Genomic DNA, 13,176 nt, shown 5'->3' with positions numbered 1-13,176 from the left:
TGTGGGAACACTAACTCCCCACCTCGCCCGCGGAGATCTGGCCACACCCCTTTGACTCCGTAGCTCCGCCCCCGATCAGCGCCGTAGCTGATTGGCCGGGCGCTGGAGGCCCAGCTGGCAACGCCCCCTGGAAAGCGCGCGCCGCCGCAGTAGCGAGAACCTAGCCCGCGGGGAAGGAGGAGGCAGTCGGCGGCGTGAGCTTCTGCAGCTTACTAGAGCAGAGCGGACAGCTGGTTGGCGCTCGGACCACGCTGCGGCAGCAGGTCGGTCCACGTGCTTTCGGCGGCGCCATGGACATGGAGGAGTCGGGGATGCGTGAGGAATGTGGCGTGTTTGGGTGCATCGCTTCTGGAGAGTGGCCCACGCAGCTAGATGTGCCGCATGTGATCACTGCAGGACTCGGGGGTCTGCAGCACCGGTGAGCAACAGGATGAAGGGTAGGGGTGAAGTGGCAAGTCTTTGCTCAGCTCCGCGAGCGGCTTCCCTGTTATGGCGACCGCAGTACCAGGACGGTAGAACTCACGAATCAGGACCAGTACCTTCGCAGGGAATTGACCAAGTGGGCGTGTGGTACGCCTTGCCTCATAGACATTAACCTAGCCTGTGGAATTCCTCCCTAATACTCTTTATGGTTAACTCCAAGAATGTGCACCTCTCCTGCGGGTTTGCTTGCACTAGCCAGGTTGGGAGGAATCGTTTAGATCTCCTTAAACCTAGAACTATTCTTGAGATAAAGTTCTGTAAGGTGGTGGTGCCTGGTGAAGGTCCACCAACAATTTTTAGTCTTTTGCGGTTAGCCTCCAGCTAGCAGAATCTTTGTTTGCACGGGCAGAGCTAATGAGCAGATTGTCAACCTGAAAGCAGTTATCGGTTTGGGGACCCTAGAGTTGAGACCCAGGGAAACAGGTCTAGTTCATATTCAGATTGAGTCCCAGTGGTAGTGGATTTCATATACATTACCTTCATAGGATGAAGATTGATTGGTAAAGTCTTTTTTTGTTTGTTTGTTTTTGTTTTTTTTCGAGGCAATGTTTCTAGCTCTTGTAGACCAGGCTGGCATCAAACTCAAAGATATCGGCCTGCCTCTGCCACCACTGCCTGTCTCTGATTGGTAAACTTTTAAATAATAAATGAAAACAGTAAGAGCCATTAGCAAACTCGCTTCTTTAAAGGGAGAGAGGAGAAGTGCTTGATGTCAAGTTACATATTGACTTGGAAAAACTGGGAGATGCATGCGAGGTAAAGAAAACAACACCTGACTTAACAGACAGTATAAATCTATTGACGGAAATAATAACACGGTTTTTGTGTTTCCCCAAAATCTCACAAAGTTTCCTAAGACAGTAGGCACAACTTCTGGAATGGAACTGGCAATGACACTTATTAGCAGTGTGGGTGCCACAGGTATCAATGCATACCTAGTGATTTCCTTTCCCTCACCAAGCTTACCTTTGCCTTTCTCACAGTCGTAAATGTTTGTTTGGAGTTTCACATTCTGCATACTTTTGTTTATTAAAAAGCCTCCAGGAGCCAGCACTCACCGAGTTCTGCCTGTCTCTGCCTCCCAAGTGCTATATTGCATCTTAAATTATTGCGATCTGGGAATGTGCTCAGTTGTTGAACTCTTGCCTACATTGGTGGGGGCTCTCAGGTCAGTCCTTGGTATTTGTGAGAGAAAGAGAGGAATTTAAATCTGATTGTGTGATTCTGAGGAGCAGTTGTCTATACCACTTTCAGATTTATTTCAGATATCACATTAGGAACAGTGGGAATGGAGGCAGAGAATCTTAGACCAGAGAGGGAAGTGACTCCATCCTTTTCTCCACTGTGTTTACGTTGTGGTCAGTTACTCAGAAATTTCCCTCATATACTTACTTCATTTTTCTTTCTATTTTCGTTAAATTTGCATTTGTAGGGGACTATATGTTTTTCTTTTTAAATTAACTACACCTTGCCAAGGGAGTGGAACATGCCTCTATTCCCTCAGCACTGGAGAGTCTGATTGCCCCTCCTATACTTCCTGTCAGACTACTGACCAACCAGTATTTTATTAAATCAATGCAAGTGACAAATCTTGACTGTGTACAAGAGCATTATCCCACAGCATCCTATGGAGAGTAGAATGGTCTGGACTCATTTCAAACTCCATAAAAGAAATTACTAGACACATTCCATGGACTTCCATGTATAGGTTTTTTGTGTAATGTAGATATGATTTATCTTCCAAAGATTTGTGTGTGGGAAGGTGTTCTCAGTGTGGCAGTACTCTAGTGTTATATTTTATAGGTAGCAGTGGTGCACACCACAGGCAGTTGGATCTCTGAGTTCAAGGCCAATCCTGGTCTACAGGAGGGTTCCAGGACAGCAAGGGCTACAATGAGAAACCCTGTCTCGATAAACCGAGAAAGAGATGGAGTTTGCAGAAAGGTGAGTGGCTAGGTATTTGGATTGTGATGGCCTCGCTGACTTAGTTCTCTGAGCGCAGGTTGTTATGAGAGTGAGCCTAACCCCTGCATTGTTCTGGCCTCTGTCCATCTTAGCTCTCCGTCTTCCTTCCTCCCCATCTCACTTGACCTTTACCATGAAGTCATCCATATTGAGGGCCTTACCAGAACTAAACTGCTGGGACTTCCTGAAAAGATGGGCTTTCAGCCTCCCAGACTGACCAAATAGCCTTTTAAAGGAACAAAATGCCTAACCTGGGCACAGTAAACTATCCTTTAATCCCAGCACTTGGGAAGTAGAGGCAGGGGCAGCACTTGAGTTCAAGGTCTGACCTGTCTGCAGAGCAAATTTCAGGGAAGACAAGGCTACAGAGAAACCCTGTCTCAGAGAAAACCAAAACCACAACAGAACAAAGTGCTTTACCTGCTGTATATCGTTATAGTGACTGAAAATAGATGATGAATGTTGTTAGATAGGAGATGAGCATGCCCTCTGTCAACGCCCCAGGAGAGGAATCAAAACCAACAACCAATAAGTATTTTTAGACTTCTGAACATTTGGGAAATTTACTGATTGAGTTGAAGGTGCTGTTGGAAGAAACATTCTGTAGAATCTTCTGTTTCTGCTAGGCTTTGGGGAAACTGGTTTATAATGATCTCAGAAGTTTTCTTGAGAGGTGCGGACACTGGTTCCTCCACAGCCCCAGAGGGAGAGACAGCCTGCTTGGCTCGGGTTTCAGCCCTCTTCCCAGAGTTGTTGAGGAACACACAGGAGGTTATCAGCGAACTTGTTTGGGGTGCTGAATTAAGGTTGGTGATGTTAGCCAATAAGCTGAAACACCAGCTTAATCTTGGGCATTTCTGATAACTTCTAGATCTGTTTTCTCATGTCTTGGGCTACACCTAAGCATTTTAAAGGTCTAGTGTTACAATTTAGTCAGTTCAGAATGATGCTTTTATGTAGCTAAGCCAGCGGCAATCTCTTCCATGACAGATTCACTGGAGCTCAAAGGTGGGGCAAATCATCTGACCTACATTTTATATTCAAGAAAAAAATGGTAATGTAAGATTTTCACGTCACGTGAGTTAAAAGAGTTGAGAAGTAGGAGTCAGGCATCACTGTGGCTGTGATCGAAGCATGGGGATATGTATTCTGAGAACTGCATCGTTAGGCCATTTTGTTGCTATGCTCATCACCGCTCTTAGTGTGCAAGTTCGTTCAGGTCACTCAGCAAAGAGTCCTGATCCAATCAGGAGACCTGGTAAACATTGGATGTAGAAGGTCACTGCTACAGTAACAGGGCAGTTGTTTACATTACAGGAGCCTTTTTATAAGGAGCAGAGCACTGAAATAATGCTGCAAAGACAGAAACAGTCACATTGTTGTCTGCTACCAGTGTTGTTATCAGGTGCCATATACTTGATGAGTGTGCTGTACTTTCAAATCACTGGCAGCGTGGCTTTCTTGTCAACAACATGACCAGCTGTGCAGTGTTTTGTCCTGTGGTGTTGTGGGATGTTACCAAGTGATAGTTTTCAGCTCCTTTGTAATTTTACAGGATCACTCTCGTATATACCATACCATCTGTCTCTTACCAAAATGTCACACAGCACACCTTTGTTGAGTTCCTGCTGTGTACATACAGGGTACCTTGATAATAAGTAGGGGAACACAGGGTAAACAAGGCTTCTGCCCTCTTAGAAGCATGTAACCCACTATTCAGAAGCACAGGCTTTGCCAGGCCCCAGTTTCCATCCTTCTGAATTGGCCATAATGATCATAACCACCTCATAACTTGTACAGATGAATTCTTATGTATAAACTGAATAGTACCTGGTATAGGTATGCCCTTTGTCTCTGTCCCACCCTTGGGTGTGCACTCAGCAGAGATGCATACAGATGTTCATTGGCTGGCAAACAGTTACTCATAAGGGCCTCTATTTGAAAAAAGGAACTGGTATATTATAGTGGAGTGGCGTGGGGAAGTAGTGGGATGCATGCTGATACAATTGACCATTCCAAGTAATACAAAGAAAGAAAGCACAATTAGGGATGGATCTCCTAAACATCGCTGGATGAGAAAACTTGACATTTAAAAGTTCTCACTAAGGAGAGAGAAAGCACAAATCTTAAGCTAATCTATGATGACAGCGATGGCCTTTGTGGACTGGAGTCAGTAGCTAGCCGCCTCTGGTTATTTGTTAGTCTGGAATTTTAATTTTTGTTGTTTTACATACTTTTGCCATGTAGCCCAGGCTGGCCTTGGACCTGGGATCTTCCTGTGGTAGCTTCCTGTATCCTGGCCTCGTCATATGCTGTATTTTGATTTGGATGGTACATGGTGTGCTGTCTAATTAAGAGCAGAGATTAGAGCTCAGTTTTTCTAATCTTCAGTTCTGTGGACTGTCCTGTCCATAGTGAGCAGTCTGCATGCGTTCTTATGAATTCTTATATATAAACTGAATTGTACCTGGTATAGGTATACCCTTTGTCTCTATCCCACCCTTGGGTTTCATTTTAGAGAAACTGTAACTGTTTCATAGCCATTATATTTTATTGTATTGTATAATATTAGCAATCAACAGATGGCTTATAATGTAGAGGAGGATAGGTACAGTTTATAAACAAATACTATACCGTTTTTTATATAAGGAACTTGAGTGTCTTCATATTTGGGTTTCTTTTCTATATTGCTTCAAACTACCCTTTCTAGTATTTGGTTGGCTCACGTATTGTGCTGTTTAAGACAGGGTCTCTTCAGGCTGGCCTGGAGCTCTACTTCATCTCAATCGGGTCTTCCCTCAGCCTCCCGATGCCTGCGTTTATAACGGAATGAGTTTTCACATCTAGATTGCTGGTTCATTTTTTAATTTTTATTGGCATAATTCTAAAGAGACCTCAGAGTTTTACTTATCTTCAGACTTATGAAAACAGTATACCTTCCTTTAGACAAAGCCACATTTTACAGCTTACTAATTCATGCATTCCTTTTCTTTTCTATCCCTGTGTGTAATTTAAATGGTGCAGTTATTGCAGTTACCTGGCTGGGAATGTGTCCTGTTACTTTTAGAGTTCCTCTTCCTCTTGAGCTGTGAACTAATTTCCCAGCATTCTCAACTCTTAAATAGTTCACAATTTATTTGGTCTAATTTGTCAGGGAGAAGGCTAAGTATCTCTTATCAGGAAAAAGCAACAAGTTGTCACAGGGAAGCGCCTTGGCGTTTCTCAGGCTCTGACTATCTTCACGTGCTTTTCTCTTGTCGCTCACGGCTCCTTGGCTTTCCAAATGACCTTCAGATAATTCCTAAACAAACAGAAGAAGGATCAATATTAGTTTTCACATATCTCAAATTAGGAAATATAAGTTGGGAAATTAAGGATGAGTTGACTAATTAGTATTTTGGTCAGGACTTAGAAAAAAAATGAAATTAGAAACATTTTTTCCCTAATAATTATAATCAGTTAAGTAAAAAGTAATGGCGTATGGATTTTATTTTTAGAAGTTTTTTTTCTTTTTCTTTTTTTTTTTTTTAAAATATTTATTTATTTGTTTATTATGTATACAATATTCTGTCTGTGCGTATGCCTGCAGGCCAGAAGAGGGCACCAGACCCCATTACAGATGGTTGTGAGCCACCATGTGGTTGCTGGGAATTGAACTCAGGACCTTTGGAAGAGCAGGCAATGCTCTTAACCTCTGAGCCATCTCTCCAGCCCGAAGTTTTTTTTTCTTGACAAACGCAAAGTGGAAAGTTCTTACAGTTCTTTCCTAAAGTCATCGCGAAGCCTACCGTGTTTCCATTTGTAGTTGTAGCCACTTTCTTCATAGAGTCTCCGTTCTTTGAAGGTTATCATTTTTCTCTTGCAAAATTCTATATTTGTATTGTAAATTTTTATATTTGGTACGACATTGTTTCCAGTCTCGGTTTATCCCAAATTGGCCAGTCTTCTGTCAGTTTCCTCAGATATTCTTTGGCCCTTGTAGTCTCTGAGCATTTGCTTATTTTTGTCAGTGCTCTGACCTGGTTTTCAGACCAATGTTTTCCGGCTCCCGTGTCTTTCGCTGTTATGGAGCGTGTGTAACTTTCAGGATCTAGTAAGGGAATGTGATTATCTATAAATCAGCACAGCTCAGTTATTCAGACTTGTTCATAATATTCGTAGTTTGAGTATCATCCACTTGATACACAAGATTTCCATAGATCACTGAGCATCACAATAACCCGGATGGGGGTGTTGATCTTTCAATCTAACGTGAAGACAGACTGCCCCTTGATGTATCTGCTTGCAACCAGTAGCTTACCTTCATTGGATTTCTATAACTACAGAAAGCTGTATTATTTACTAATTTCTTTTGGTAAGAAATAGAAATAGACATTTTTCTCTTTCTCTCATAGCATATTCTGCACAGACTTATGTATAATAAGGAAGTTCTGAGGTAGCATACAATAGAGATCTAGTTTCCAACTACTTAAGATAGCATGTATTAGACAGAAAATATCAAAAGAACACTTGAAATCCAGCCACCTAGCTCCTGTTCCCAATCTTTAATACTTTGATGTGTCTTCTGGGGCAGAGTTCACTTTATTTTCATCTGTTAGAAAACAGTAGCAGTTTAAATTTAATCTGTTCTTGCAATTGAAGGTTGTACTGAGCCACTGTCGGGGCAAATTTCTATCCTCTAAAACATAACCTTGAGACTAAGAGTATTTGGCATCTTCAGCCACATTTTAAGAGGGCCGTGTTGGAATTGCCTCCTTCGGCATCTTCACGTATTCTGTGTTAAACTTCAAGGCACTGTGCTGAGCTTGGGCCTGGACTAGCATTATCAGACCAAGTCTGTTGAGCGCCTGGCTAAGAACGATCTCATTTGCTCTTCATCGTAACTAAGGATGCTCCTTAATGCAGTCGGTGTGCAGAAGGAACCCGCATTAGTGGTTTGTGCTTTCATGTTGAAACAGTGGTCTGTATTCACTCAGAAGGGTTCCACTAGATAGACATTGAATATCATGGGTTTATCTGGTGTGCTCTAGTACATGTAGGAGATGTTTGCAAGTCAGTCAGTTGTTTGCACCCCGGGGAAGCACTGCTAATCCTGAGGTGACATTCTGAATTGAAGTGTCTGTTTTCCCAATCTCAGTTACACTTTCCTATACTTGGGACAGTATTTTAAAAATAGCGCACTGTGTAACGAAGCATCTTGAACAATATAGATGTTTAGATGATTATAAAATTGACTTTTCATGATTTTTTTGACGTTGACACAGGGTTTCTCTGTGTAGCTTTTGGAGCCTGTCCTGGAACTCGCTCTGTAGATCAGGCTAACGTTTAACTCACAGAGATCCATGGACCTCTGCTGGGATTAAAGACGTGTGCCCCCATCACCTAGCTAATATTCTTCTTTGAGACAAGATCTCTCTATGTAACCCTGGGTGGCCCTTTAGTTTCTCTGTAGACCAGTCTATCCTCAAACTCAGAGAGATTCACCTGTCTCTGTCCCCTGAGAGCTGGAATTAAAGGCACATACCGCCATGCCTGTAAATGTTTTTTAAACTAAAAAATTATTTGTTTAATATGCCAGTGAAGCAAAATGTTATTAGGATATGTAAAAGTAGGTATGAGGAGAACTACCCCAGACTATTAAGGACTTATTTGCACAGTGAGTCCAAAATGAAGTTTAGATTGTGGCAACATCAAGATCTTAAATGATTGCTCTGGAGTCACATAGGTGGAATCACATAGGCTTCTAATATACAGTATCTTTGTATTTCTTCCTATGTAGCCTTTGCTGGCCTAGAACTTGCTATGTTGACTATGCTAGACTTGAACTTTTAGATCCATCTTCCTCTGCCTCCCCAGTTCTGGGATTCAAAGCATATGCCACCATACTTTGCAATTCCCTTCTTTGTGTAAATTGACCTGAGTACTGAATCCTATGATTCTAACCATACAGGGTTAGAATTCTGTAAACCTCTATGATTATATTTTTTGCCATAGATCAATATATAACTTTTACGTGTGTTTCTGTTTAATGTGATGGATTCATTAACATTAAATACACTGCCAACAGTGACTGTAAGGCATGCCTGAATAAGTAAGGCATGTCTTCTCCCTAGATTTCAGCCATGCACCTAACCCTTGGAGGCTATGGCTAGCAAGGCAGCATTGCACTCGAGTCATTGCTGAAATAAAAGTTACCCAAAGTGGGGAAAACCATGCTGCTGCATAGCACTTGGGTAGCAGTGGATGAATCCGAAGTCCACAGTTATCCTTAGCTACATAGGAAGTTAGAGGCCCGTCTGAGCTACATGAAACCCTCTATAAACAAACACAACTAATTAGAGCTTGTACTCTGGAAAAATCTCCTTGTTTTTCAAGTTTTGATGAAGTAACCTTAGCTCAAGGGCATAGCTTTTAGGCTACATTGACTTCTCAAAATATATTACAACTCTTTTTATTCTTGTTTTTGCAGCTTAGATTCATGGCTTTTCACTTTTACTCTGTCAATACCCCCGGAAAGACAAATGTGTGAGGAAGGAATTAATTTCTGGAGCATATGTATGTGGGTGTTCATTTGTCAGCGTGAGAATACAGTCATCAAAGCTTGAAGTTGAAAACAGAACAAGAAACCACAACAACTCGTGTTTATACTACAATAGCTACAATAAAGGCAAAGTCTTGCTTTGTCCTTGTCTGGCTTTAACTGAGAATGCCTGTGTCGGGATAATTGCAGATAGCAAATGACCCTTGAAACCAACCCAAGAGCTGAATTTCCTATCGCAAAATTAATAAGTAAGGACCAGCTGTACCCTGTTACTGTAGCTAAGCTACATACGCTGTTATAGTGGATTGTTAGCATGTCCTTTTGAAAAGAAGTAAAAATATCTTCTCCCGTTGATGAAAAACTCAAGTTGAAATATTTTCATGTATAAAGTTTCAGTCAGACAAGAAAGAAAATACTATTCTGGGATAGTTAATGAGAGCAATTGCTGGGGTTGTCTTGGTAAACCAATACATGTCTTAATAAATTCTGGTGTACGGGGATGTGGGAGGAGAGGTGTTTCTCAGCAACGCTTCATAATGAGCCCTCTTCTCAAAGTTTGCTCGGTTTTAGTGCCAAATGGTTTTCAGACCTCAAGGAAATTTGGACATCTGTTTAAGTCACTGTAACTGTGTAGGTTCATCAAAGATTCTGTTAGAAGGTAAAATAGTTCCGTCGTTGGAAAACATTTATACCCCAGAGAATGGAAAACAGGTTCAACACAAAGTCAGGTACTCGCTGAGGATAAAGAATGTGCAAGCTCTTTTACACAACTTAAACACGTTACCGTGTGACCTAGCAGTTTCGCACGGTGGACCCCCGAAAGAATTGGGAGCAGGAACCCAGATCTGTGAGTGCTCTTGTTCATACCAGCATTTTCTAAAATAGCGTAAAGGCAGAAAGAACCCTAGTGATTGTTGATAGGGGACTAGCTATGCAGATCGTGGCACAGATTTTCCCTGCAATGTACATGAACCTGGAAGACATTATGCTAAATGAAGAGATCAACCGCTGTGCAACACTGCATACATGAATAATCACACTGATGAAAGCAAAGGACAGTGGGTGGCCCAGAAAGGAGAATAAGAGTCTCCCTAATGGATCCAGGTATTTCAGTGTGATATCCTTCAACCAGTGAATGGAAAAAAATTAGTTTATCCTTGAAACAATAGTATTCAACCACAGAAGAGAATTGGAAATACCAATCTTTCTGCAGTGTGATTCAAATTTGAAAACTAATTCTAAGTTAAAAAAAAAAAAAAAAAAACCAGGGGCAAAAGACCATATAGTATGACACCATTTAGAGACATTTTCAGAATGAGCAATTCTGCAGTGGTTGCTAGGGACTGCAAACGGTCCTCAGGGCAGTAAAGTGTCTACTGCAGATGCAGCTTCTTTTCAGGCTCATCAGGATGCTGTGAAATTTGATATTTGTGATTAGTACGACTTTGCATATACAAAATATGTACTGTGAGAGTAACAACTGATATGCCCTCTCTTGACCTTCTAGGTGCTAATTTTAATCAGAAGTTACTGACATTTTTACGTACAGCCAGAGTTTTAGAGTTCTCATATGAACAACGTGGCCTTTCACTTGTGGATTTTTTTTGTTGTTTAGTTTTTTGCTGTTGTTGTTGTTTTTTAGGCTGAACATCTGAGTAACTGTTCAACAGGATCCATTCTGCTCGTGCAGTACTTGTTTAGTATACCTTATTTTCATCCCTCCAAATCAGAATTGACCTATTACTGTCCTTCAGATAGCCATGCCTGAAAAACACAAGATACCATGTTTCCAGCCATATAAATGGCAGCTGAGACTGGAGGTGAATTGGGTCAGTTTTGTTTCCTCTTGTTTGTACTTCAAACCCAGGAAGAAATGCAGATCTTTCTTTTAGATCCAAAGTAATAATAATTACCCCAGCCATTGCATATTACTCATTGTAACAGACGGAGACTGGGAGTTGGTTTCCCTGGCTGCTTTAGCCATGGGCTTTTAAGCAGTGACTTACTGGATGGAACCAGCTCATTTGTTGTCTTGAAGTGGAATCAAATTGGTTTTTGTGTGCTATGCTCCTTGGTCCTCTGCTGGTCCTATTCTCTGAGTATGGCAACCTAGCTGTGATTCCCACCACCAGCTGTGCTTGAGGATGGTTAAGAATGTAGGTGCTGGGGCTGGAGAGATGGCTCAGCAGTTAAGAGCAATGGCCCCCAGACCATGATGTAGAAGGAGAGAACCAGTGTCTTCACATTTAAACTCTCAACATTGAAATTGTTCAAAATCAGGTTTCACGATTAATTGAGGCTAAGTTGCAGATAATGAATATTCCAGATTTAATTTAAAATGCTAAACTCTAAATTTAGATTTAAAATTCTGCTTTAGAGAAGCGAGAACACCAGGTGGTGGCGGCGGGTGCAATGTGGATCTCTCTGTTTGAGGTGCGTTCCAGAGCTTTCAGGGAAACCATGTCTCAAAAAATCAGAAAGAGAGAGAGGAGAATCGAGGGGAAGATATTGATGCCCACATGTCTCTTACTTCCCTAGCTTTACTAGGGCTTTTAGAGGCGGATAGAATTTTTGTATATTATATTATCTGGTTATGTTCACAGAGTTGGCCTGGCGCAAACTGTCAGTGGAATAGGGGAAAACTCATATTTTCCATGTTTTCCATTTATGGTGTGAGTCATTAAGTTGTACAGAGACCACTGTCATAGAGATTTGAAGCTAGAACCCTCACTGTTCACGGTGTATTTGTATAAAGCAAGGAGACAGAAAGAAGTGGACTCTTCACCATTGTTAGAATATGGCCCAGACTGATTTCAGTTATGAGACCTCGAGGCTTATGTGAGATGCTCTTGGCATGAGTAGTCAAAGAATTGAGTAAATATAAAGATGATTCACACTGCTAGTGATTACGTGTTAAAATATCAGCTGTGGAGTTTTAGAGGTGAGAGAGAAAAGGAAGGAATTTTTCGTATACACCATAAACAAGTGTCTGACCTGCAGGAGTTTAACTGAGAAGGGACTGGAGGTGTGAGGAAGGATGCAGCTTAGTGGTCCCAGCAAGGTCTATGCCGTTCATTCCTCAGAACTGCCTAGTAGGTAAGGAGGGGAGAGACAGAGATAAAATGGAGTTGGTAGGTTTTAGCAGTTAGTTTTTCCTTAAGGCAAACAGGTGGCAAAGGGCCACAGACACTGACTGAAAGGGAAGGGACGAGATAGATGTCATATCAGCTCTCCAGACTCACCATATCTAAGAGGTGGCGCCAGATACCCTCCTTCGTGGTTCAACAGTTTCTTCTTCAGATCTCCAGCCGGAGAGCCTAGCCCTGCTAGCTGATGCTTGTCCATGTTAAGAGACAATGACATAGTGTACAGAGAAAGGGGAAACAAGCTGGCTTAGAGTTTGACAAAGCTGGGGAGAAATCTCAGTCTATGGACCATGCTTGAGCAGTGACACAATTGATCAGAAGATGAAATAAGCACGTGTAGATCTTTGTCCCAGAAGGTGAATGGGTGTATTCTGGAGTTCAAGGCTCCTGCAGACAGCCTGTTTTCATTCCGAGTGTTCAATTTCCTGAAGGAACCCTAATTCCTGGGGACACCATTACAAAATTTCAGTGTTTTTTATTTATATATTTAGGAAGGTGGAAATATTAGAAGAGAATTTTCTGTCTTGTGTGGAGCTCTGTGAAAATCATCAGCTGGACAGCATTTTTGATAGACCCGTTTGCTAAGGGAATAAAATAGTCTAAACGCATCTTCATACCTTTCGTACATCAGAGCCACAGCAACCATGGTTTGTACAGAATTAGTGCCATTCTGATGTGCTTTTGCTTTATTTGGAATCTAAGAAGTAATGGTATTGAACCTCCTTTTGAGCTTCAAACCTTGCACAAAATAGTATGTTAGATTGTTTTAATCTTGATATTTCAGACAATATTTATCAAATATACTCAGAAATTATAAACGAAGTGAAAGAAAAACAAAAGGTTGACAGTTGGCTTTTTATCTGCAGTGATCTCTGGGGTGGTGCTTGAGCTCAGGGTTGCCAGGAACCTCCTTTTACCATCCTTCCCTCCGTCATTGTGTGGCAGGTTCATACTGCATCCCAATCATGGAAGAGCTTCGTAGTTCGAGCGCTGTCTCCTGAGCTGTGGGCACCCTTAACTATCCTGTCTTCATACGTGAGC

The 13,176-nt window shown here is 41.8% G+C and overlaps 1 protein-coding gene across 2 annotated transcripts in view; it reads left to right on the top strand.

The window, feature by feature from the left end:
- The first annotated feature begins 104 nt into the window (after positions 1-104).
- Positions 105-13,176, top strand: part of Ppat (phosphoribosyl pyrophosphate amidotransferase) — a 30,997-nt gene continuing 17,925 nt past the window's right edge. The window contains exon 1 of one of the 2 annotated variants that reach the window (XM_057772677.1): positions 105-263. Coding sequence is in view for 1 of the 2 variants with exons in the window: in XM_057772676.1 (XP_057628659.1) it covers positions 291-418 (128 nt within the window). In the remaining variant the exon portion in view is untranslated. Of the gene's footprint in view, positions 419-13,176 lie in introns of both variants that reach the window. The other variant, XM_057772676.1, reaches the window with a different exon arrangement.

Source organism: Chionomys nivalis, chromosome 6 (genome assembly GCF_950005125.1).
Source record: "Chionomys nivalis chromosome 6, mChiNiv1.1, whole genome shotgun sequence".
Lineage (NCBI taxonomy): Eukaryota > Metazoa > Chordata > Mammalia > Rodentia > Cricetidae > Chionomys > Chionomys nivalis.
The sequence above is the reverse complement of the archived record's forward strand: the minus strand, read 5'-3'. Positions and strand labels throughout refer to the sequence as shown.